The 26010-nt window shown below is 45.9% G+C and overlaps 5 protein-coding genes across 5 annotated transcripts; 2 read left to right on the plus strand and 3 right to left on the minus strand.

The window, feature by feature from the left end:
- Positions 1-4009: 4009 nt before the first annotated feature.
- SERLADRAFT_456710 (uncharacterized protein) lies at positions 4010-6279 on the minus strand (the record flags this gene model as incomplete). Its single annotated transcript, XM_007313405.1, is given in 10 exon segments — positions 4010-4619; positions 4674-4908; positions 4964-5093; positions 5156-5457; positions 5522-5612; positions 5663-5670; positions 5729-5929; positions 5986-6093; positions 6156-6230; positions 6247-6279. 9 exon segments carry the CDS (start codon positions 6180-6182, stop codon positions 4276-4278), a joined length of 1446 nt encoding a protein of 481 aa, XP_007313467.1.
- A 2917-nt stretch (positions 6280-9196) lies between these two features.
- Positions 9197-11649, plus strand: SERLADRAFT_433224 (uncharacterized protein; the record flags this gene model as incomplete). Its single annotated transcript, XM_007313406.1, has 7 exons — positions 9197-9328; positions 9376-9528; positions 9582-9857; positions 9913-10134; positions 10185-10618; positions 10676-10758; positions 10817-11649. The coding sequence occupies 7 exons, from the start codon at positions 9197-9199 to the stop codon at positions 11647-11649; spliced, it is 2133 nt and encodes a 710-aa protein (XP_007313468.1).
- Positions 11650-11811: 162 nt separating this feature from the next.
- Positions 11812-15138, minus strand: Slfet3 (Fet3 ferroxidase; the record flags this gene model as incomplete). The annotated part of the gene is made up of 10 exons (XM_007313407.1): positions 11812-12211; positions 12277-12520; positions 12620-12810; positions 12865-13222; positions 13303-13465; positions 13582-13802; positions 13863-14037; positions 14122-14212; positions 14326-14469; positions 14583-15138. The coding sequence occupies 10 exons, from the start codon at positions 14735-14737 to the stop codon at positions 12052-12054; spliced, it is 1902 nt and encodes a 633-aa protein (XP_007313469.1).
- A 263-nt stretch (positions 15139-15401) lies between these two features.
- On the plus strand, positions 15402-17351 carry SERLADRAFT_456725 (secreted iron permease FTR1; the record flags this gene model as incomplete). Its single annotated transcript, XM_007313408.1, has 8 exons — positions 15402-15763; positions 15817-15934; positions 15992-16108; positions 16164-16235; positions 16338-16472; positions 16524-16781; positions 16841-16914; positions 16976-17351. The coding sequence occupies 8 exons, from the start codon at positions 15464-15466 to the stop codon at positions 17111-17113; spliced, it is 1212 nt and encodes a 403-aa protein (XP_007313470.1).
- Positions 17352-19258: 1907 nt separating this feature from the next.
- On the minus strand, positions 19259-25764 carry SERLADRAFT_412816 (uncharacterized protein; the record flags this gene model as incomplete). Its single annotated transcript, XM_007313409.1, has 24 exons — positions 19259-19641; positions 19704-19729; positions 19785-19825; positions 20176-20251; positions 20307-20371; positions 20423-20481; positions 20511-20538; positions 20677-20773; positions 20805-20861; positions 20915-20934; positions 21001-21010; positions 21074-21130; positions 21451-21494; positions 21550-21659; positions 21829-21844; positions 22113-22250; positions 22301-22481; positions 22552-22799; positions 22857-23497; positions 23550-23618; positions 23679-23834; positions 23887-24159; positions 24449-25486; positions 25562-25764. 9 exons carry the CDS (start codon positions 25619-25621, stop codon positions 22154-22156), a joined length of 2763 nt encoding a protein of 920 aa, XP_007313471.1.
- Between the last annotated feature and the right edge of the window lie 246 nt (positions 25765-26010).

Raw genomic sequence — 26010 nt, forward strand, 5'->3', positions numbered from 1 at the left:
ACAAAGCTATATAGGTAGTGAGATCTATTGGGGTATATAAACTACTACAGTTTGTTTGTACATGTGTACTGTACAGTTGATGGAGGCAGTGGCTGATGATGTCATGAGGTACAGCCTGTGTGACCAGCTCCACTGTGTGAGATACTTGTATCTAAAAATAGAAAAGGCAGCGTAGCACGAGAAGTGGGGTTTGAACAATAATGGAAAGTGCCGCATGACACAGGGTGTGAAAACTACAAAAGAAAGTTGAAGAAGAGAATGAAAATTAAAGGTCCAAAAATTGTGTTATCGTAACATATGGTGTAATAACCAAAGTTTGTATACTCTGGTGCACAACAAGAACAAGCAAAGAGGGTGAGTGAAGGAGAGGAAAATCTCCCTTAAGGTAGGACCAAGTTTATTGTGGGTAAACAACAGAAGGACTGTACTTATATACTATACAGTTGATGAAAGCAGTGGCTGATAATGTCATAGGGTGCAGCCCATGTGACCAGCTCCACTGTGTGAGAGACTGTAGCTAAAAATAAAAAAGGCAGCGCAGTGCAAGAATGTGGAGTTGGAACAAAAGGGAGAGTGTCGCTGTCATGCACCAAAGTTGATTGGTAGCATGGACAGATGTCAATAACAAAGTGAATATTCAAAAGACTCGCCTTTGTGTTACGCTTGGAATGTGCAAGCCTGGTAACAACTGATTCTGGGTGTTCTAGTAATTCGATAAGCCTGTATGATACAGGTTTGAGACATATTCTGATGATGAGACTTTGTTCTGATGAATACCAAGTTACACTGTTGAAGCGTACAATTGTATTGGAGATGGTAACTACAATACAGGCATATATATATACTGTCTACTTTAAGATAGGTGTTTGTGTTGAGCAAACAATGACATGTGGAACTGTAATAGGTAGCAATGTGTGGGAAAATAAGGGTAAGTAGCGGTGTACAGCTACTAGAGAGTGGAAAATGAAGTCTGTAAGGAGTACTGTGCATTTTTGTCGAGGTTGTTATGCTCGTTGTAACAACCAAGAGTTAGTTACTCTGGCGCACACAGGAACACACTATAAAGAAGATGATGAAAGAGTGGTTACCCCTTAAGCTGCAGAGAGTTTGTTGGTATACAACAGGAGGACTTGCTGAGGAGTCTCCTGGATCTATTGGGGATATATACTAATACAGAGTGTTTGTAATTATGTACTGTATAGTTGATAAAGTTAGTGGCTGATGATGTCATGGGGCCTGGCCCGCATGACCAGCTCCACTGTGTGAGAGAGTTGTATCTAAAATAAGAAGAAGACGGCGCGAGAAGTGAAGTTTGAACAATAATGGAATGTGCCGCATGGCACAGGGTGTGAAAACTGCAAAAGAAAGTTGAAGAGGAGAATGAAATTCAAAGGTCTGAAAATTGTGTTATTGTAACATATGCAGGACATCTAGATGATGTTCCAAGATGTAGTTTGTGTAGATTTGCCATGTTGTCATAATAATATTCCAATTGAAAATGATGCAAATATCTGCAGCAAGCGAGCAGATTGACAGCTATAGATCATATCCTAACACTTGAATGGAAAATTGCAGAAGGAAAAATGTGGGTCATCCATTATATGACCAGAGCCTATTGCTGTATTCTGCCAGATAGAGACATCAAGATATGCCTTCATATGCCATTGCCAAGTCTGGCAAAGATTCAACGGTGTCATGCACCAAAGTTGATTGGTAGCATGGACAGGTGTCAATAACGAAGCGAATATTCAAAAAGACTCGCCTTTGCGCCACACAGGCACAGTGCCACGTGGAATAGTAATTAATATTGCCCTTTTTGAACTTGTGGCTGATCAGCACCACCTCTATTAGGCAATCCAGTCACGCTCACCTTTGCTTTTCCATCCGGTACTTTCCGCGTTTCGGCATTTCGGCAAATTTTCGCGTCGCCACTGGCTACACATTGCATTGCGCCCTCGCTTTTGTCGTTTCCCTTACTCCCCTTCCTTTGCCTAGCCCCACCATGGGCCCCTTCCTCTCCTTTTTATTCTCACCTGACGGTCGTTTCTGGGTCCCCATTTTAGTTCACCTCCTCGTCACCTCCACCCTCCTCCTCCTCATCTTCTTTGCTCCCCCACCATTTCTGATGTCACCACTTCCTATCCGCTTCCGTCGCCGATCCGTTGACTACCACGTGCCACTGCTGATATCAGCAAAGCCCCGGCGGCCGGTCCAAATAGGGCAACAGGTCCATCTTTATGACGTCGATCTACCATCATATACTATCAAAACATCGGTCGCTCGTCTTGCCTGGTTGGAGCGTGGGTGGGTAATTTTTGAGCTGGAGAAGGTTCATCCCCTTGCGTCGCCCATGTTCATCGCGGTCCCATTCACTTGGGTACACTTATCTTTTGTCCATTGTCTTCGCTACAGCTACACCTACCACACGCTGCCTGGGACTCACTTGTTCCAAATTGGAACTACTCCTCTCCCTCCCTCGTTTGATCAGGTGGTCCAACACAACCAGTCCATTGGTAAGGCCATGGAACTGTCGGATTTGGACTAGGTGGTGGACCGGTGGCTCCAGTTTCTTTTTTTTCAGCAGAACATTCATTTACAGTGCGATTATTTTTGATTTTTGAATCATTTTAATGGACACATATTTTTTTAGAATGCCTGACTGACAATAAAGGAACTGTGTTGATACTGATAGTGTTTTGCCTTGCCCTTTTTTTTACTGCATCTTCTCATGACATCATGATTTTCCTGCTCTCCTTTTGCTATTGGACTTTACTTTATGGCTGTACAAACCTGTGATATTACTCACAGCATTTATTGTTCTATCCCTTTCTTTTCTTTTTTTGACAATCTTATCCTGTACTACCTACGCAGGATTCGTCAGCGTACATTCCTTCCTTCATATTCTTTCTCATTCTTTTTGCACAGCTATACTGTGCATAGCCTACTTCTTTTTTACTATATAAACCCCTGTATTTTACCTTGTAAAAAAAAAAAACAAGAACTCCAATCCAGACTTCTTCTCTACTCTCAAGTTCACTACTCTGCTACTTGTGATCCAGTGTGGTCACAACACTTCCCACTTTTACCACTGTCAACTGCTGTCATCGTCACTCGTCACTTTTTGAAAGTCATTGTCATCCCTTTCGATTAGAGTCCTTCTGAGCACTACAGTTTGTGCGTCAGGAGCCTGCTATCACTGGGAACCTTGTCACCTCGTCATCCTCGTCGTTCTCAAACCTACCTTGTGCTACCATTAGCAAGGTAGTGCTCGTCTATACTCGCCACAAAGCACCTATCTTCCTATAAATTCAACTATCCCTCCTCCTCAAAACCCACACTCATACACCTCTGGGTTTTACTTTGAAGGATCTTTATACGTACCACCCCACGAACAACCAGACCACTCCACTGTTCTAGGAGGCAAAGCCCATAAACAAGTTCCGTGGAATCTGGGAGGATTGTGTGTTAGTTTGTTTTGTGTGTGGTTTTCTAACTACAGTTCTCATCATCGACAACGGTACTGCCAGAGTGCCAGAATTTGACCTTGATGTAATGTTCCTGTGATTAAATTTCCTGCTTATCTTAAAATGCCAATATGATGTTCATGCTGACATTCATAATGTATTTTGTGCCAGAGCTGGTCCAATCCGCAGTATTATCAGGCCAATAGTTAGTTTACCAATTATATTTTTGCCAAAACTGTAACCTTATCATCCCAGAACACATCTTGTCCCAATCTTTTCAGTTTCCTGATGGTAGCACCAGGGTAACCACATGATATTAGGCAGAATGATTTGAAGGTGCGAGGAAGGAAAGGAAGCATTAACATAAATGGGTAATAACTAAAAGGTCCTTGGAAAACGCAGCGGACATTTGTGCTCTGAAAACCTGGAACCTACAGGTTCAGGAACACTAAAATTTCCCTGACTGCAGAAGTGTGATCAGATGTTCCCTTCAATCAACCGCAAGTGGACTTGGACTCCAGAATTCAAAGGTTTCAACTACTGGATAAGCTTTCTTGATGTGTTCGTTTATATAACGGTAATCTGTTACCTTGTGCTTTCCCCCGTCTTTCTTGGGTACAGGGACTAACACTCTCATCAGGTTTATCTCCACAAATTGCACTCTATAAATACAGATATCGTAAGGTTTAAGGACCATGTTGAATGTACCTCTACATCGTCACCCCCATGCCAATAAAGTGAGCGTTGAATCTTCCTTTCCAAAGGACTACGAGAAAATCGAGCCTCCTCCGCAAATGCAACGTCTACAACCCTATAGATCCTCCTCCTCAATACCCGCAGGCCGCTGGAGTGAAGAAACGTCAACACCAGGCAATGGCCACCTACGCGCAAACTCCATCACGTCCCTCTTCAGCTCCTTCACCTTCTTCGCGCCCTCCTTACCCTCCACCTCCGTAGTCGCGACACGCACAAAGTCCTTCAACATCTTCGACCCTGCCTCCTTCTGCAGAAGAAGCGCGAGCTGGACAGCACGGTGGAGGAAATCGGCGACGATTTTGATGTCGGATTCGAGCATGTTGCGAGAGGTGAGAGCGGATGTGCCGAGACGGATACCACCGGGGGTTTGGGCGGAGGCGTCACCAGAGACGGCATTTTCTAAATTATATAATGACTAATCGTGACGATTGAAGATGAGGATGGATCGCTTACTGTTGATAGTGATACCCAAAAGGTCACAGACTTTTTCTACCTTGCTGCCGGTCAAACCCAAAGGACGGAGGTCCCAGAGAACGAGGTGATTGTCGGTACCACCAGTCTGGAGTTTGTAGCCATGCTCCATCAAATCAGATGCAAGCGTCCGTGCGTTTGCGATAACCTGCTTCGCGTAAACGCGGAAGGAAGGTTGTGCAACTTGAAGCAAGGCAGTGGCGACAGCAGCAATCGTCTACATACACAACAAGTTAGGAGCAAAGAAACGACAACACCAAAAGACCGCGTACGTTGTTGTGAGGACCACCCTGGCAAGCTGGGAAGACAGCGTCATTGACGCGCTTCTCAAGTTCATTGCCACTGGCAGTGTCTCTCCTGAAAAAGATGAGACCCGCACGAGGACCACGAAGTGTCTTGTGACTAAAAATGAGCGACTGTTAGCTTGTTGCATTTGCATGCGATGGAATGAAGAAAAGGCTAACGTAGTAGTGGTGACAACATCACAGTACTGGAATGGGTCATTCAGCTCTTGAGCAGCAACGAGACCGCTGGTGTGAGCGATATCAGCCATGAGCCATGCACCCTCCTTTTCGGTGATCTTTTTGAGTGCTCCATAGTCCCAATCACGTGGGTACGCAGAGGCACCACAGATGACGAGACGGGGCTTGAAGATCTTAGCTTGCTGAGCCAATGCGGTGTAGTCAATCAGATGGGTGTCCGGGTGAATGGCATATGGTAGGGACTGGAAGTAGATTGAGGAAGCGGTCATCTTCTTCTTTGCAGTCTAGATGATATTACGGAAGGCATGTCGTAAGAGGGGAACGAATAAGAAAGACTCGATAACGTACGTAATAACCGTGGGTTAAATGACCACCGTCTGGGAGACCAAGACCCATGAGACGGTCCTGGGGCTGGCAAAGAGCAGTCAAGGCCGCGAAACTTCAGGGAATATTAGTCTGGTATTAGGTCTGGCGGATTGGTGAGCTTACTTTGCAGTCTGAAGGTGTGTAACTATTAGAATACGCGTTGTAATAAAGTGATGATAAATCACTTACACTACCAGAGTAAGGTTGGACGTTGACACCCCATGTTGCGGGATCGAGGTTGAAGGCTTCAAGTGCACGTTTCCGGCACAGAACCTCGAGTTCGTCGATGTATTCGTTACCACCGTAATAACGAGCTGCAGGGAGTCCCTCAGAGTACTTGTTAGTCAAGATGGAGCCATTGGCTTCCATCGTTGCTCGACTAGTCAAGTTCTGATGTCCTAATGTCAGGACGTTGAAGTAGCATGGTTGGTAACGTCAAACGGCACCTCTGACGCGATGAGCTCAAGACCAGAAAATTGCCTCCATGTTTCCTTATCGATGATATTCTGAACCTCAGGATCTATCTCCGCAAGAGGTGCGTAAAGAACTTTGTTCTGTCATATACAGCCCCCGTATGAGCTGACTGCATAGAGTGGTGGTGTTAAATGAAACGCACAAAGTCAGGAGTGTTTGCTGTTGCCATTTTTCTGATCCTATAGCTCAATCCAAGAGAGAGATGTGAGGAAGAAGGAGAAAGAGAGGAGGAGCGAAGAAGTGGTCGAGATAAAAGACGTAGCATCGAGAAATCAATTTGGGAGAAATCAAATTTAAGGGGGTTAACGTCCGAACAATCCGAAAACTTTCAAAAAAGGAAATTCAAATCGATATACTGCGATTTTCGGCCTAGAAAAAGAAAACTTTGTCCCGAGGAGCGAAAGCGAGTAATTGACGGTGGTATAGACTCTTTACAGAGACTGTTCTGGGACAACCACTGTAGCGGAACTGAAGAAGCCGTTTCGGAGCTCCCGCGCAAACTTATCTAAATTTACCCTCCACTTTAAATCCATATTTATATGCGGTTTTTCGTTTTCTTTGCGTAAATTATGCGTAAAAAGCATGTCGCTTGAACAGCAGGGAGGGACGATGTGGTAATAAGGAGTGCTTGAGTTCATGCTACAGGTCGCTCTCCAGAAAGACTCAGTGAGCGATCACATACCAGATCAATAAACACTCCGATCCAATGAAATTCTGTTGCGCTCAGCACCAATGAAGTTCGAGACAAACACGCTTCAAAATTAGCAACAGAAAACAAAGGTATTCCTGGAATAAAGTTCTAAAAACAGATCAAATGAACGGCAACTTTGCAACGAGGATAGTATTATGACCGTCATCACGGTTCGCATCTAAAAGTCAATCACAACTGCATTCCTAGTTGTTTTGTTATGGGTGATTCTGAACATGTGGAGATTTGTAGAGACAACGCCACTCAAAGGGCTGCGGATATTTGTAGCTATTTATTAAAAAGCCTTTTGAACCCATAAAAGGACATTTAAGTGTCGCGGAGTTGAAATTCAGTACAACCTCAACAATGGCGGTTTTGTAGCTGCGGCAAAGGACAATAACACAGTTACCAAGACTCCACTCAGTAGTGGCATTGTCCAAAACATGGAATTAGTTGCATATATAATCGACCCCAAACGGTGATATGGCTTCCTCAGTTCCATACTCCCCCACGTTCTCTCTTTCTTGATTTTCCAGAGCCAGGTGCTCCGTCACACTCCATTCCGAGCCCATCATTTTACTAGATTTCTCTCATCTCGTCGCACATCAACTAGCATTCACCATTAAACATCATGGCTGCTTCATTTTTCAAGACCATTGTCATCTTCACGGCTCTTAACGCTTTATCAACCGCTAACGCTGCCCCCGCACTCATCTCGAACCATGTAGTCTCACGTGACAATTCAAGTTCTACTACCAACAGCACTTCAGGTTTCTCCGTGAAACAAAACGCACTGGATGCGCAGAAACTAAACCTTCAATTCGCAAACTTGTCGGCATCTGATTCTTGCACTGGTAAGTCGGCTTTTTTACCGTAGGATTTGTCCGCATACTAACGATGTGCCCCAGATGGTCAACAAGCTTGCGTCAACTCTTCGTTTGCCCAATGCGTTGGCTCAACTTGGGAACTTACTCAGTGCTCTTCTGGGACCTCGTGCTTCGCTCTGCCCTTGGTTGCTAAGGCCGGTACCAGTCTGTCATGTGATACACAGTCAGACGCTGTACTTCGCTTCCAGTCTGCTGGCGTCCAGGGTGGCACCACGGGACAAGGCAGCGGTAACAGTACAACCACCAATGGAACCTCCACTTCTGTACTTCTGCCATCCACGTCAAGTTCGGCTTCCTCCGCAGACGTGACCTCCACTAGCGCTGTTATGAGCTCGGCGCAAACGACGGCCTCCCCCTCTTCTGAAACTGGTTTGGTCAGTCAGGAGGTTCCTGTCACGACGATAGTAATGAACAAGTTCCGCATGAAGCGGCAGTTTGGTACCGCCACTTCGTTCCCTGCCACATTTGCATTCGGAAACCCCACGGGCACTTCCAGTGTTCCCGTTTCTACCACGGAGTCTGTTCCTCAAGCCTCACAAACTGGATTAAACAACACGACTCAGACATCTGACGCATTCTCTTCTTCACCTGTCCTCGATTCTACGTCTGCTCTATCGGCCTCTCCCACTGAGACGGGTGTATCGATCGGTCTGACCGCTACTTCTGTACTCAATCCCACAGAAACGGGTGTATCCACAGGTTTACCCACCACCTCTCCCCTGGACCCTACCTCATCTGCACCCGTACTTGGTTCAACACCCCTAAGCACCCCGTCAGGAACGCTAACTTCCGCACCACTTGCTGGGTCAACCGCGGTTTCCTCTGGAACTCCGGCAGGAACTGTCACTGGAGCAGACGGTGTAGTCACTGTGAATGTAGTGGATACTGTATTCATCACAGTGACAGCTGGCGCGTCTAGCGCGTTGCCCTCCAATGGATCTCTCCCTACTGCAACGGGGACTGGTTTGGGCGCTACCTTACCTTCTTCATCTGCTAGCGCGTCTGTCCCAGCGTCTGGCATTGTCGTCACACCGTCCGTTCCCGCAGCTACGACAATTGACCTCAACAGTCCTGCTGCAACACCAACAAGTGGGACTACTTTGACTTCAAGCATTGCTTTATCCGGAACAGCCATCACTTCAGAAGGGGCATTCCCAAGTGCATCCGCTTTACCCTCTGCGGCTTCCGGATCAGCTTCGTCAGCTTCTGGAACCGCATCTTCCTTGCCCTCTGATACATTGGGTGATGTCAATTCTTCATCACCGTCATCTGTCGAGCCAAGTCTCGCTTCCTCCCCCACGAGTGCCGTCCCCACTTCCAGCGCCACTTCGCCCTTCAACTTTATTACGGGCTTTGAGTCTCAAACAACTCCCACATCTCTCGCTGCCTAAGCCGTTGGCTCCATGGGCTTCTCGTCCCACTATATTTCCACATTATAAAGACGGACTTATCTTTGAGACGGACTTGGGTGGAATATACAAGTGACTGGATGATAGTTTTGGCTTGGTTTTTTATATACCGTTGACCGGGTACACTGTATCAATAGCTTTTACAGTAACTAATGTATCATTCAGTTCGTTTCGAATATTCGAATACATGTAATTCAGAATGTTTGCTGATATTCTTCTAAGAGATAGCAAATACGGGGGAACCCGACAGGAGGCCAAACGTGTGCAAAGTATGTTCCTGCAAGTGCAAGACCCTCCGAGTCAGTCTGGGGCTATCCCGATAAACTTGCAGGTTAGCATCTGCATGCTATCGATACATCGCTTGTACGCTAGACTTAGCCGGACGCCGTCGTCGTCGCCATGAGCGTCAATATGAATAACGTAAATGCGGTTTTGGACTCGCCACCTTCAGAGCTACCCAAAGTCCTACCGCGTCTTTTTGCCAAACTGCTGGAGCCCAACCAGGATGCCGTGTTCCTTCAAAACTACACCGTAAGGCCAACCATGCGTCAATCATAACTCTAGTCAAACCATCTTTCTATCAGGGTGCGATAAAATCTCGTTTCCGCAGTGAATACACACCTGGCGATGGCGTCCCGGGGCTCAGCACTCTCGGGAAAGCATGTTTGGCCTCTGGGATCGTAAGGACTATGCTTACCATCACCAAACAAAAAGTGAAATGTCCAAGCAGAGAACATCATATTGCTGGACACCATGCTTTAGACAGCTTGGTGCAGTTCCTTCAGACTGGAACGCTTCCAGAGAGACGGTCGATCTTGGAAGAGATGGTTCGGTACGACGCCGTTAATATCTGTCTGGAGGTAATTTAAACTATATACAGTCATATTCCTGTCTTTCTGGCTCAAAAATTTGTAGAAATTAGACAACGGCTTATGTTTTCATCGACACTTGGCCGTCTCAGCCTTGCGTGCAATGGCCGGAGAGTCTTTCCTAGGAGAGAATATATCCCCATCTACAGCGGCAGATATTATTTACGCAATGTGTCAGTTTACATTGGAAGGACCAGCGAGCTTCGTACAAGAAATGGCGTCTCCTGCAACAGGTTGGCAGAGCCAAATGATCATGGGATCACAAGGGGTATGCTTACATCTGCCTGCTATGTCTTTTACTTTATTCAGCTACTGCAGATGAAGCCTGAGCGGTCTGGTCCTTATGGATGTCGTTACTATGCCATGGCACAAGAGTCGGCTCTTTGGGCGGCCCATGGTCTTCTCTGCAGGTCTCCTCCACCAAATCGTCAATTTTGTCTTGACATCCTCAAGAAAAAACCTGAAGTCCTTGACTTGCTGTTCGACTGTGCTGTCATGGACCGCCCTGCATGGTACCCAGAGATGGAAACGGATACAATCGCATGCGAAGTCTTGGCGCTACTATTCCACTACCCGCTTCATATAGTTCCAGGAGTATCGATGTCGCCAGCTATTGACGCCGCCTTCAAGGTACAGGAGTGGAAAACGATGGGTCAATCTCTAGCCATTCTCACTTCCCGTAAAGACTGGGCGGCGAAGATCATCGACGTTTGGGAAAAAGTGAAAGAAGAAGACTGGGGAAAGATTAAAAAGTATGTGTGCGCACGCTTGAAATATATATGTTTTTTTGACAGCCATCTGTTTAAAAGTATGTTTGACCGAGTTCAGAAGGAGTATTACACTCAAAACCCCCTTGACGAGAAAGCATTTCAACAGATATTCTCATATCGAGGTACACACCTATTGTTTCACTCTTTTGATCTAACTCGTTTTTACAACTTTTCCCATAGGTATATCTCGCATTGTGATACTGAGGCTCATCGCTACCGTAACGCATGCAGCTGACAGATGTGGCGTAACCAATGTCGAATTAGAATCCTTCCTACATATCGCGTACGAGGGGTCATTCAAAATCAAAGGGAGTGCAGACCATCTAAACGAAAAAGATGCCTACACCCTGATTGAACGCTCGGAAGAAGTTTTTCGCAGCCCGTTGTACACCGTAACTACGAAGCAGGCTGTCGATGACGTTCCTGAACATATTGCAGATGAGTCTGTGATGGGTCCCACAGCCTTGACTCGACTCTTGGTTAACTTGGCCCAACGCAATGTTTTTGACGTCATCCAAGGGCTGACAAAACCCCCCAAAGACCTTTCTTTCACGACTTCGCTTCAGCATATACAGCAAATCACTCACCCCGATGTCATCAGTCGGTTCCTGAAAATCGCCCTTCAAAGGGTGAAGGATCGGTGTGAAACTGGCCGTCGTCGCACACGCGAAAACGACCTTGACTATGCACGGGTGGCATTCACGAGTGCCGCTGAACTGGCTGCTGCGCTAGTGGCTTTTGATGACCTCACCAGAGGTAAATATTCTGAGGAGGTGCACGGCGCTCGCAGAGAGCTTGTTCTCTCTCTTGGAAATGCTTCAGAGATGGCCATGCGCAAGACACAATATCAAAGGGCTCTCAATTTTGCTCTGGGCGCGTTAACTGCTGCTGGACGTATACCCGCTGGAGACCTCCCAGTCGATTCAAGCGTAGTGGCAAAAAATCAGCGGCGGGTGAAACAAGCTCAAGAGGCTCTGGGATTACCGTCACTGCCTGCGTCACCACCACAATGATACTACCCATAAGTTGCCCTCGTTGGAGGTTGTACTATTATCCCAGGATCATATCTCTACGGTGCTTGCTATTGTATTCAATCTGTATGTAAGCATGTACAGTACCAATGCAACCGATGAACGGGTGTGTTCTTCATTATCCCTTCGGTCTTATCTACGAGGTTCAAAAGCCACCGATATAGCTCATCTTGTTTATTCTGTTGCTCTGACAAGTCCAGCAAGGCCCTCAAATCTACGTGATTCTACTTGCAAGAGTGAAAGCGCGTGCTGTTGTGTAAATGGAAAGGCAGATTGATAGTATATCAACTATACATATGTCACAGAATCATACAGGATGAACGAATTCGATTAAATATTCCGCAATCCATTGTCTTCTTACTTGTCCACACGGGTTAATGGAGATCAGTCTTTTTTGCGTCTGAATCGCCCAAAGATTCCACGTTTTTTCTCCTTCTCCGCTATCTTGATCCTCACTTCCTCTTCCATTTCCTCGTCCGTAATGCTGCCTCCAAACGAGTACCATGTCACTGTTATCATACCAAGCACGGCTGTCAAAACACATCTACAATTAAATCAAAGAGTCAGCTTGTTCTTAGGCCACTGTGACGTTTTTCAAAAGCTACGCACCCAGCCATGGCTCCAATTGCCCGAGGAAGCCATCCCAAGACCTGTTGATACGGACCCAGCGTCCAGCCAGACAAATCTGTCGTGGAAGCGTGTCCTGCTGCGTTCCCCGAGCTTGGAGTGTTAGTCATCGCGCACTGGTCGTACACGAAAGAAGGAACGTTCCCGACAGATCGCTCCTGCGCAATGAGAGGTGCCTCGACGAGCTGCATCGCGAGACCCACTTGGAGATGCCAGTCAATGTGACCTGTGGGAGGGCAGCTCGAGTTAATAACGAGCAAGTATGTGCTAGGAAACGGCGGCGCGCGGAATTGAATGGAACGTGGTAGACAATAATTTGACGTACAATGGAAGAACCAAACTCCTGGATTGTCCGCTGCGATACGGAAAGTCAGAGAGCCGCCGGCAGGGACGATAGTGGTGTCACGGCGCATTGGGTTAGCTTGTCCTTCAGCAAGCGGCGGGTTAACAGTTGGATCCGTTGAGTTGTATTGCAGAGAGCGATTGATGATCTGATACTTGTGGCCGTGAAGATGGCTAATGACAAAAGTGGTTAAATCCTGATTTATTTTGCGATCAGAGAACACGTACAAAGGATGTTTGTTGGTATCAGAGTTATTTACTTGAATGTCAATGAAATCAAGATGGTTCACCACGAAACTAAGCGGTCCATATGCCTCCTGCACTGATGCATTCTGCCCAAGGGTAAGTACAGATAATGTGGCGGGCACGAGGGGCGGAACATATGTTACTCCGTTGAACATTGCACGGTTAGTTCCATCGTCCATGGTGTCAAACGAGACCAACAGCGGAATAGTTGAGCCCGAGGGCAGTTGCTCAATAACAGTCAACGGTACGAGATCCATATCGTTGATAACATCGTAAGTTGAAACATTACCAAGGTCGGTTTTTGGGGCACCCGACGAGTATGTGATATAAGAAGTGACATCTGAATAGGAGGTTTATAGAAGGCAAGCATAGTGAAGAGATTAGATTCATATGTTATTATCATAAACATGGAAAACGCACTGGGATTGAGTGTGGCAGGGACTGTGTCGAACATGGTATAATCCATGTTAGCATGGATAGCCCAGTTTGACGGCGAGGTATCGTTACGTGCTGTAACCAAGATAGAATAACGTTGAGCTGCGCCAAGGTTAATCTGGTCAACCGTCTTCGATTGGATATCCGTCTGCGTGATGGGGAACACATGATCATTTTAAGCACGTCCATTCATGCAAAATCAGATAAAGAAGAGCGCTCAGAGTCCACAAAAAGTGGGCGCAATGCGTCATAAAATACACTCACGCCATCAGCCTCAATCAGGCGCATCTCGTGACCATCAATCCAGAAGTAGAATCCAGCAAAAGCAGCTTCGCTGATTATCCGCAAACGATAAGTGCGACCAGGAACGAAATTGAGTGTTGCATTCTCGTTAAACCCGGTTGCGGCGGTGACAGGTGAAGGGTTACTTCCAGGTATCGGTGGGAGATTAGTAGCGTTCTGAGCAAAGTACATTAGACCTGAATCTATGGTATGTGACAGGCATTAGGATATAATATATCAACAAGTAAAGATGAAGTGCACACCGGGAATGGGTTCAGCACCACCAGGATCAGCAATGTTGACATATTGCTGCATGAGAACTGTGTGTTCCTGGTGATACCAGTCGCCGAGGACAACTGTGAACTCCTCGTCATAAGAGTAGGCTTCTTGAGGGGGATGTATAACAAAGGGGGCGCGGAGGCCATCGACATATTGTCCCTAAACAGATTTTGGCGCTGCATCAGCAAAAGTACTGGAAATTTGAAGCAGGACTCTAAAATAAAGGTATTATGAAATACTCACCGAAGCATGAGCATGCACCCAGTACGTCCCCCATTGGTCGGAAGTGTTGACGGGTATAGAATAATGGAATGTTTGACCCGGGGGTATACCACTAGGATATGATTAGTTTAAATTAGAAGGTGAAAACATTATAAAGGAAATGAAAGGGTAAGCATTGTAGAACCGAAAACGTATAATTCGCAAAAACGAGAGCATGACGCTTACCACTGGCCGACGGCTAGGGCACCATCCATCCAAGAAGTCGAATTCATGTACATGCCATGGTGATGAAGGGTAGTGGCGACGTCCAACGAGTTTGTTGCATGCAAGAGCAGAGAATCTGTAGAGTTTATAGATATTGGCGGAGGTCTGTATTAATACAGAGGAGCAAAGGATCAGCAAAACGAACAAGACACGTTAATATATTATATAGAACGAGATTAGGCCTGGATGGCATCGGAACCGAAATGAACGCGACTTACGGCCAAGTACCATTGACACCTATGACACGACGTTCATAGAGACCGTCTGGGTTGGCATTTAGGACGTAGGTGATATTCCACCATACTTCTTGCACGCCCGCAAAAGCAGGAGATGCAAGAAAGAGGAGAGTGAACAAGAAGCGAGAGCACCACATATGCCTCAGAGATGGTCGTCGGACCAGTTGAAGAGAGAAGGGCTGGGATGGAACTGAAGAGATGGTGGTCTCTATAAGAGTGTGGTGAGACCTACGGAGAGTTCAGGACTCAAAAGTAAAAGCCAGGCTCGTGCTCTGCCCACAAAGTAAAGAACTAATTTGCTCGACTGTATGTATGACCCTGGATTTAACCGAAAATAATCTGATAAGGGGTATGCGATCAAACCCGGGAACAATGTGCAAAACACAACGCCCCCATTACGACACTCGTACCTTTTGTTCTCAGAGGGCAACATGAGCCCAGGGAAAGGCCAAACCCTGTTACCTACATTGTCAGAAAGGATAGACCAGGGATGGCTAGTCTTGCGCAAGTGGCTCAGGGCTACAGTTGAACCTGGAGTGTCGACACGGGCCGGCAATGGAACTGAATGGGTTACCCTTCACGGCAGCGCCAGCAAGTCGGAAGGTTTGGATCTAATCAGATTATCCGCAACCCTCTTTTACCGCAAACGATTGACAGATAACCATGAGGTAGATCATTCGTAGATCCGCATGCCGGCATCTGATAAGATAATTATATGTTTTCTTTTCGGTGGGAATCGGACAAACGCGTAAAAATTATCTGATATCATTTGGGACCCTTGCTTGTCCCCTCAGATCTGTCACGGTCCACTTAAAAACCAGCTTGGGTTCGTCCCTCTCATCCTTGCTGTTGTTCGATTCACGATGGCGCGCAATCTCTTCTCTGTCGCAATTTTCATCATCGTTCTCCGTGAAACCCTCGAAGCTGCCGTCATTGTCTCTGTCTTGCTCGGTCTGGTAGAACAGATAGTCCAAGACGAACCAGAGAAGCTCGGGGCCGTAGCGCAGATCGTACCAGACTCCCCAGTTGAAGCGGATGGCGAAGCAACTCTGGGCAGTGGCCTTTCGACTGGTCATAACAGCGCCGAAGGTCGCCGCGATCTTCTCAGTGATGCAGACAATACCATCTTCAAGAAGCGTCTTATTCGGAAGCTCAGACTACAGGTTAGTCGGTTCTTTTCAGTTGGAAAAAGTCACTATAACATCGATTCGCCTAGATTTTCTTTGGTGCAGGCTCTGGTCTCCTCATCTCACTCGCCATAGGTGCCGCATTCATTGCTATATGGTTCACTCAAGCATCAGATTTATGGGTAAAGGCTGAAAATCTGTGGGAAGGTAATATATCAGCAAGCTCATGACATGTGCACATTACTTACGTTCTTTTTCCTCCAGGGATCTTTGAATTAATCGCGTCCCTCATGATATTTGTTATGGGTGTCACCATGTTGAAAATGGATCGCGCCAAGGCCAAGTGGCGCGTTAAGCTTCAGCGCGCGTTCGGTGATCAGCGTTCGTGTTTGGCCATACTTTCCACCTTCAGCCTATCATTGATTTACGGTTATAGAGGTCGACCGTGGCGCCAAAACAGGGAAATGGGTCCTTTTTATCCTTCCGCTCATCACGGTCCTTCGTGAAGGTAAGCTTACCTAGTCATTGTTTGATACATGAAGTGCAAGTTACTGATTGAACCTATTTCCTCGGCTGTGAATTTTGACTTCATTCCGGTCCACGCGTGTAGGTATCGAGGCAGTTGTCTTTGTCGGCGGTGTATCATTAGGTCAATCCGGCACATCCATTCCAATCGCCGCAATTACAGGTTTGCTTGTTGGAGTCATAATCGGTTTCCTGATCTACCACTTTGCAAGTCGAATGAGTAAGTACTTGCTTTTAATCTCCTGGGCAACTGATAACACCGTTTCAACAGCCCTTACAGTCTTCCTCATCGTGATGACCAACTTCATCTTACTTATCGGTGCAGGACTATTCTCCAAAGCCGTCTGGTATTTCCAAGACTACAAATGGACCAGGTTGTTAGGCATTAATGGCGACGACTCTGGAGGAGATGGACCCGGCTCGTACGATGTCCGCGGAAACGTATGGCAAATTGACTGTTGCGACCCTAATGGCAATCAGGGCTGGTCTATTTTCAACGCAATACTTGGATGGCAGAATACTGCAACACGTAAGTGTCGATTCCACCATCAAAACTATAGCATGTCAAACTCACGGGACCGATTGAAGTGGGAAGCGTCCTCTCGTATGTTTTCTACTGGTTGGCGGTAGCTGCAACTTTGTCATACATGAAATTTAAGGAGGTATGTTTCCACTAAATCATATAAATTGCGCTATCAGCTGACGTTTGGCACAAATTATTAGGGTCGTACAACCTTTTTAGGGCGAGAGTCTGCGGCGGGTGTGCGTCGGCGTCGCTTTCGGGAGAGAGCGATGTCAGATTCGCAAGAAAAACAGAGCAGCCTTGAAAGAGAGGTGGAGATCGCCAGCCTTCCTCTGTGATCCGCAAGCACGACATCTCCGGATTAACGAGTTCTATAATTATAACTGTTTACCTTTCCACGTTCAAGATACCATGCGCCGAATATAGGCATATTTCACTTGTGTAGTTGTGGGCGAAGAAGGCGGTGTACAGGGACACGAATATAAAAGCGAGCAAGCTGGCATAAATGGTAGTAGGCTAGTGCCCCTGCATTGTATTGTATAGTAATTTCTGGAAAGCATCAACTTGTGTATCTGCATACTATTCTCAGCAATGAGAAGGGTTGATATCATTCAGACGACGTCATAGACTTGTACGCACCAGTCGACTCTTCTGCCATATTAGAGGCACTTTCCGAGATCTGTACTCAGCAGATTCGAAGCCTAGGGGCATGGTGAAGTTGAAGAACCATTGATTGATTGGAGTACCAGCCAAAACAGCCGTTCCGCGTCTCGTAAAACTGGACAAAAGAAGAGACTATTTTAAGAGGCTTCTACTTTTCGATGATGCTCTGCATAGGGCAAAGAGATGGAAGCCGGAAGTACGCTGAGAGGGAAGCAATGATCGTATAACATCTTCTTAGCATTCGTCCAATATTAGATCGGCCGCAAAGCATCGTCGTTGAACAAGGGGTAATGTAATAGTGATAGATCCTCGTTATCGACGATGATGTGCCTTTGGAAGTCTGCAAATGGTTATTGAAAAGGACATCCGGATATGACTCTCGACAGTGGCGCTCTTGGCATTCAGCGCGGTCCGCTACGCGACGATTGATGCTAGAATCCTCTTCTCTCGTGGACTTGTGCATACAGCAGGATGGGCGGTTATACTAAGCGAACCCGAGAATATGCTGATGTAGACATATGTTCTGATGAAGCTCATACATGAATGGTGCGGTTTGTGGTCAGGTGAAAAGACCGTAGGCGATGGCAAAAATAAGGTAAGAGTCAGATGTTTTCCTGGTCGTCCGAAACGCTGCGATGCGACCACATGATAAAACAGATTGAAATAGAACAGGGAACGATAGGAAATGTGGGCCATGCAAAGGAGGAGGTCAGGTCAGGTATTGCGCCACACGACAATAGTTGATTCAACATCAGGTAAGATACGGGAACATCGGTGAACTACCCAGTTGGATTCGGGGATATTCAAAGCGGCGATCAAACCTGTGGAACAGGACCGAACCAGTCTTGATGACAGATGGTTTATATATCTAGTGAGATGGCGACACTCAGTGTCCATCTAAGGACGACAGACAGTATCCGGAACTCACCAGACCATAAACCGCCCGCCGACAACCAATGCAACCTTAAGTATCTTTGGATACTAATGACAAAGGATAGGCGGAATTTAGAGGCGATGAGCCAAGTCAGTGGCCATGTATAAGGTTAAGTTCTCTTCACGTAATACGCATGGAGTAGGAGTCGCGCCTGTTAATGTGAACTTCATATCACATGTAATATGCTTGGAATTTCGATGATGAAGGGTGGGGGAGCCAAGTGGTAGATATCAGGAACCGAGTTAACGCAAGAGATATACATGGCTTGATATATCGGGCTACGACCGCGAGGTGAGTTTGGTATTGGAAACGTAATGATATGGCTCTAGCCCACTTTTCAATTAAGACGGAAACGCAACAAAGGCTCCATACATAAACGTCGCTCATATCGCGGGCTTGTCCCCGAGAGGCTCTGCCAAATCGTCTAATGTGTTTGTTAATGATCAGACAATTAGGTACAACTTGCAAACGTGACTGACTTGACTTACAGCAGTACTATTCGAATGATTATGACCGATAGTGACCTGATCGAGGGTCGAGATAAGGATGATGCTTCAAGAGGAATTAAATGGCTTCTACCACATGTAACATAATGCCCAACTTCTCCCCCTGTGTGACGTTCTAGGATACCACTTTTCCACAAAAGCTCAACTACCAATGAGTTGAGCGCGTAGCAAACCCTGTGACCTGTATGGGGCTGTCCCTTGGTGGAGCTGTCCTGGAGGCTTTCACGAAAGAGCGCTCGGGAAATTGTTGTCAGTTCGAGTGGGACTCAACCAAAGAGACCCAAGCCAAATCATACTGTCACAATCACTAACGCCACCTCAATTAACCCTAACCTACAAATGTGGTTTTCGTTACGTTATCAATAAGCATCTGAAGATATAATTTACATGCGGGTATACTACGTTAAAAGTAAACATGAAGCGTCAGTACAAGAATAATTCTGGTCCAAAGTAATCAAAGAGCTGGTCCGGGGATAATATGCCTAGAAGCAAACCAATACATGAGTCCTGTTACATTGACGTCGTGGCAGTGGTATATGTATTCCTTCGCCCCTTGCGATCACCAATTTTAAAAGATGAGGAGACATTGAAAGCTGTCTCTCCAATTGGCAGATTGAAGTCATCGCCCTCCTCAAATTTCGACGACGAGAAGGACAACGCAGATATTTCGATTTCAGCGGTTTCATTGTCGAGATAACTTGAGCTTTCACGGAGATGGAAGAAGATACGAGATGCCAGTACACTATGTAAGACTAGCTGTAGTCTGTATACTGCGTATCAGCAAATAAAATTCCAATGAAGCAATCAAGTTGAGAAGCAACGCACGCGTCAAGTAAATTGGTGAATCCAGCCTGGTATGAAAAGTAAAGGGTGATTCTTGACCATAATACTTTATGAAGCACTCACCGGAGCAGCGACATTAGCGACGATGTTATTCGTGGAAACAACTAGCCCAAAAATGATGTTACAAACAATAGTGGAATGAAATTGAGTGGACACACAGATTATACATCCCATGTACAATACACCATCTCGGATGACTATGTTGATTAGCCCACCAGTGAATCGGTAGTGTTTGAAACTTGACAGCATAGTCATGAATAATAGAACTAGGCATGCATTTTCAGAATTCAGCCAATTCTCACATTTCCTATGTAAATCAGTACTGACAACATTCAAAGAACAGAACAAACGCGTATTGAACAGCGTATACCGTACCACCTAGAAAGGCACAACTGTCTGTTGCACAGGAGGCAGTCAGATTGATTTACCATCACTTAGATGTAAACGAATGTACCGAAACTGTCTGTCTGGTGCATTATACAAGGCACGATAATGGCTCCGGCGATGGAAAACTTGGGGAGAGAATATTCCTTCGGTATGTTACATCAACATTAAGCACATATGAAGGCATACCAGGCTGCACACCGATATTCCTACAAGCAGTGCTTTATTGCATCGCCACAAGGCATAGACTCGCACAGCGAGAAGGCCTTGAAAAAAAATGCAGCCATACCAAGCTTACAAGGAGTTATTTTTCTTACCTTCCGCAGAAAGGATGCCCAAGAAGTGGAATACTGAGGGGATAGTCGTTGGAATGAAACTAATATACAAGCGAAATAATGTGCTCACTGTTCGATGAAAGATCGAATGGAAAACACTGCGCGTTGGAATATTTCAGTCAAACAGCCGAAACACATTACAACGCAAAACCGACATTTCCTGTTCGCATTTGTAAGGCATCTATAGAACCTCATTCAGAAAAGCGATGGGTTCTAGATACCCAAAAGTTACTCACTAACTGCTGTCATAATAGCACCTATAAGCGGGAGGTAACGCGAAGCTGTGAACACCAATCGAACAAATGTCCATTTCCTATGCCATATCCACTGCACCTATCAATTGTGTCAAGATGAAAGAACGCACTCTAACGCAGTAATATAACTTCACCTCCAAATCGAAAGATAAGAAATAATCAAGTACCTGACGGCACCTAATATCAATCACAGCGAATCGACATACTTCAATAACCTTACCCATACTGTCAATCCAGCGACTGAAGAAGTCAAGAGAGGGATACAAAGATGAGAATGCCATATTCATTTTGAAAGATTACACATACCATTGAAATACTATGGGAAAAAAGCCCATCAGAACGAGAAATCCATGTCTGCGGCTTAAAGATGAGTACATACCTTGGAGGTTTGTAAATCAAAAAGAAAGTCAGGGGAGGTCGACAGCTCTGCCATGACCTATTTCCTGGGGGTACATACAAGCTCCCGTTATGATATATATACATCAACTATGCCAGGATGTCACTTGAATATCAAAGAATTTCATCTGTTCTCAATGATGATCATTATTCAAGGAGCCCAGATGATACATTGGTTTCACAGGAAAGCTTCCCGTGCGAAGATCCTAGTATCAAGTTCCGTTGGTAGTATACCATTGTTGCTAGCTTGAGTGTGCTGGTGTGATCATCGAGCGATCAGTAAGTATGTATCCTTCCCACTGCCTTTCGGTCTACCTTTGCTCGCTATTGTTCTTTGTTCTGGCGTTGGTTCAAAACTACATGCTCCAAGGCGAGCTGGACTATGCCACCATAGGAGACCCGATCTATATCAATAACATGAATTCAGATTTACTAGTACATACGACCACTCCAACTTACCTATGCATATAGATGTACTTTTTATCATGATCGTGCCATTGAACCAGTACATCTCCATCAAGATCATAACTATTTCGTCCGGAGCGCGTTCGTGGGTCCAGCCTGTTAATCTGTCAGTTCTAACACAGCACCTCTGCTATATTGATCGGAACTTTGTGCTCCATGTACCTCCGTCATCTCAGCATGGTGCAGCTGAGGTGTGGGTACGCACAGTTCCAGAACCAATCACATAGTGGCCCGAGTGAACCTTGGTGCTCCAGTCACTGCACAGGAACTCACTCAGGAAACTGCCAAGCTTGCAATCGCCAAGAACACATTATTTCGTGAGAGTTACAATTCATTTAGACAGCTTGAAACGGGGGCCACATACTATACAGTCAGAAACATGTGAGAAATAATGTACAATGATGATTGAGCCAGCCAGTGGCATTTGGCTATTCCTGGGCGAACCAACTTCATGCAATGTGTTGGCAGCTTTCATTACTTCAAGAAAAAAAATTGATTTCACCTGAATCCGTGAGTGTTATTAGTTAGGAATTTCCCGGGATCATATTGAGACTCACGACCCTTGCAACCAACTACAGCGCTAAAGCTTTCCCGAATATTACGACCAAAGATCAAGACGGAACAAGCAATATAACAGTGTAGCTGCCTTGCATACAGGGCAGGCAGAGGTAGCAATAATCTCTCTCGTAATGCATCTACATATCCCTGGTCAGGTAGAAAGCAAGGAAATGTTTGCCAGACTAACTTGTTACAGAAAATGTGGCCACACATCGTCACTGTCATGCCCTCGCACGGATTCACCTGACATAGCCTACAGTGGAACCGCAGAGCATGGCCATCAAATGCGTGCCTGGATGTTTTTGAAGGCTCATTTTCATCTGCTTTACCAGGAAGTTCCGATCCCTGCTTCACGTCAACGTGGTTTCCTACGTAGGAATCGCTTTGGTAAGGTTTTGCTCACGTCCCAATACAGGCTAAGGTCAGGCTTGCACTTACCGTGGCCGGTTCTCCTGGATACAGAGGAAGAGAACATTTCTAAGTGTTGCCCTTGACGGTTATGAAACGGCATTGGTGAATCAGATGGTGAGAGAGTGGAGGAAAGCAAAGGAGATCCTGAATCAGAGCTTATCGGAGACTGTGAACTAGTAGATCTTGCACTAGTTGCGACGAGATAGGCTTGACCACTTTGTATATGCTTTGGTAACGACTCCTTAGATATAAGTATGATCGATGTCTCTGGAGAGCTGGGGGACGCTTAGTATGCACCCTATACCGGGAATAAATAAAGAATAAGAACCAACCTGAGGCCCTCGAAATCATCTGATAGCCGGTCAGAAGATGCAACAGAGGAAGGTCGCGCCTCATAATTGAAAGCCAAGCCTTGCAATCCCAGCCCACCATCTTCCCCATCATCACTCTCTTGCAGGAAAGAAGTATGCTGTGATTCCGCATCATTACTAGTCGCACTATGACTATGTGGGGCTAAGTTTACGCCTAAAGCACCATCACTTAATGGGAGCGTTCCCAAAGACTCGAGGGAAGGAAATATTGTACGTGGTGACCTAGCCTCGAAACGGAAAGTATTGGGATTATCGCGCGGGAAATGTTGAAAGTGAACTGGACTTTCAGATCTGCTTGGAATCGGAGAGTGAGTTTCTGTCACACATAGTAGAGGACTCATGTCTCTAGGGCTGATGTAAGGTTCGCCTTCGCCCAGTGATGTGCGTGATGACTCTAGGCGTCTGTCCAAACGTTGTAGCATGGCGGAATCCAGGTCATGAGATGAGACTGAGGCGTGGAGGTGTTCACTGTGGGAAAGACGATCCGCATCCTCATCCGTGGCGTATTCGGAGTTGTAGTCATGATGATCACTAAATACTGACTCAAGTTTAGGAGCGATTGCTTCCTCATTCTCGCAGTACTCTCCGGCGAATGCAACCATCTAAATCGGAATTCAATATATCATCAGAACAGCAAATTTGCATACAACTCACCTGTTCAGAAACACGAGATTCGCGTGAAACGTGTTCAATTAATAGTCTTGATCCATGGTGAGATACATGCTGTAGGTCGCATGCAATCTGCTCTTAGATAACGAAGGCGCTGACTAAACTTGTACCCACTAGTAAATAGGTCTCTTCGTCCACAAAGCCAACATCACAATCCTCGCATTTGGGGTGGCTGGCAAAATGACGATAATGATGTTCTAACGCTTCCGCAGTATCAAATTGCCAGTGGCATGAAGGACAGTAACAATCCAAGTGCAATTCTGCGCAATGCTGTGCAAGCGAATATTAAGGACGAAGTTGAAATGTGAAGATGTATACGCACGTGACGGTACCACGAGACATCCAGAAAAAGAAGTTCGCACTTTGTACATGCGGGGTGTATGTCCATATGCTCCTGCAATTCTTGTACTGTGTAGTATCCCATGTCGGTGAAGTAGCAGCGATAGAACGATCCCCCAAATCCAGGGAGCGCTGGACCGAGATACTGATCTTTGACACGTAATGGCTGGCAGGTCGGGAGAGGACTTCTCGGAATGACAGGTTCACCCCAGTCAAAGTAATGGGTTTTAGGGAATGAGGGAATAACTTCATGTTCCTTTATATCGTCGCGCAAGTGAGTTTCTTCATCAAATGAATCGTAACAGCTCATCAAAGGCGAGTGATCAGATACATCTTGCCCTGGTTGGTTCATCCAATCTCTTAGGAATATTGATATCGCCTGCCTCCGAGTCCTCATTTTCGAGATGTTGCTTTAGTGAAATGGGAGTTGCTGCATCGCGATTGAATACAGAGTGCCCGTATTCTTCGGAGTGTCTTGTCCCAGCATCGTGCCCTGGCAATTGGAGGGCCTTAAGCTCGCGATGACAGATTCTACAGTTACATACATGAATGGCCAAAGTCCGCTGTGTGGGATCATCTGTGGACTCGTGCTTTTGCATACATGTGTCGCCTGTCTGTAGATGTCTGGCATTGCGGTGTAAGTCCAGAGCCTCGAGCGAGTAGAATTCCTGATTACAGGTAGGACACTCGTGCTTCGACAAATGTCCGTAAAGGCGATGAAGCTCTAGCGCGTCCGATGATTGCAGCGTCAAGCCGCAGCTGGAGCACTGGTACTCAATAGACGCTTGTAAAACCTGATTCTCTGAACCTTCAGAGGACTGAAGAGTACGATTACGGATATGAGTTGTAGAATGATGCTTGGTCGTCCTATGGCTTTGTAATGCCTCCTCAGATTTGAAATCATGTCCACAGAGATAACAATTAAACGTGGGAGCGTGTGTTGCTGCCATGTGCTGCTCTAAAGCTTGAGAAGATACGAATTGGCGGCTACACTCCTTGCATTCATAAAACACAGGATGTTTAGTATCGTTATGCTGATCCAAAGCTTGAAGAGATCCGAATTCGCGACTACACCTCTCGCAATAGTGTAAATGTTTAGCACTGTTATGCTTCTCCAAAGCGTCCACAGATTCGAAATCACGTCCACAGATATAACAATTAAACGTGGGAACGTGTGTTGCTGCCATGTGCTGCTCTAAAGCTTGAAGAGATCCGAATTCGCGACTACACCTCTCGCAATAGTGTAAATGTTTAGCACTGTTATGCTTCTCCAAAGCGTCCACAGATTTGAAATCACGTCCACAGATATAACAATTAAACGTGGGAACGTGTGTTACTGCCATGTGCTGCTCTAAAGCTTGAGAAGATACGAATTGGCGGCTACACTCCTTGCATTCATAAAACACAAGATGTTTAGTATCGTTATGCTGATCCAAAGCTTGAAGAGATCCGAATTCGCGACTACACCTCTTGCAATGGTGTAAATGTTTAGCACTGTTATGTTTCTCCAAAGCGTCCACAGATAGGAAACGATGGTCGCAAGTTTGACACTCGTGATGTATAGGGTGCTTCGATTGCTTGTGCTATATATGAAGGACATTAAAGTCTGTAGAAAGCGACAGATACGCTTCTCTTGCGCAGTGTACTACATTACTTACCATTTGTAATGCTTGGGCGTCAGTGAAAGAACGGCCAGAACAAGCTTTGCAAGTAAACATGTCGACAAAATTATGAATGAAGGTGTTTGGATTTCAAGGATACTGGAATCCGAGGTGAGCGTTTGGGAGAGACAACAAGCCGTCTAGTATATGGCTTGGTCGCTCATAACGCGGTCGATAGAAGAAGACGATCCCAGTGCGGTGTGTACATGACCACAGCATCATGGTGGCCACAATTAAATGACGAGCGGCAAGTGCCGAATACTAGGCGCTCAGTTGGATCGGACACTCCAATTGATAAAGAGAATTGTTTATGTGCTGAAGGGGCTCAAACTTAAGGGCTCGTACGGGATCGGATTTTTTTTTCTTTTTTCTTTTTTCTTCTTTTTTTGAGATTTTCCTCCCCGGCCAAAGCCTTGCCGCTCTAGTGGAGACATAATTGTAGAGTT

Source organism: Serpula lacrymans, assembly GCF_000218685.1.
Source record: "Serpula lacrymans var. lacrymans S7.9 unplaced genomic scaffold SERLAscaffold_2, whole genome shotgun sequence".
Classification (NCBI taxonomy): domain Eukaryota; kingdom Fungi; phylum Basidiomycota; class Agaricomycetes; order Boletales; family Serpulaceae; genus Serpula; species Serpula lacrymans.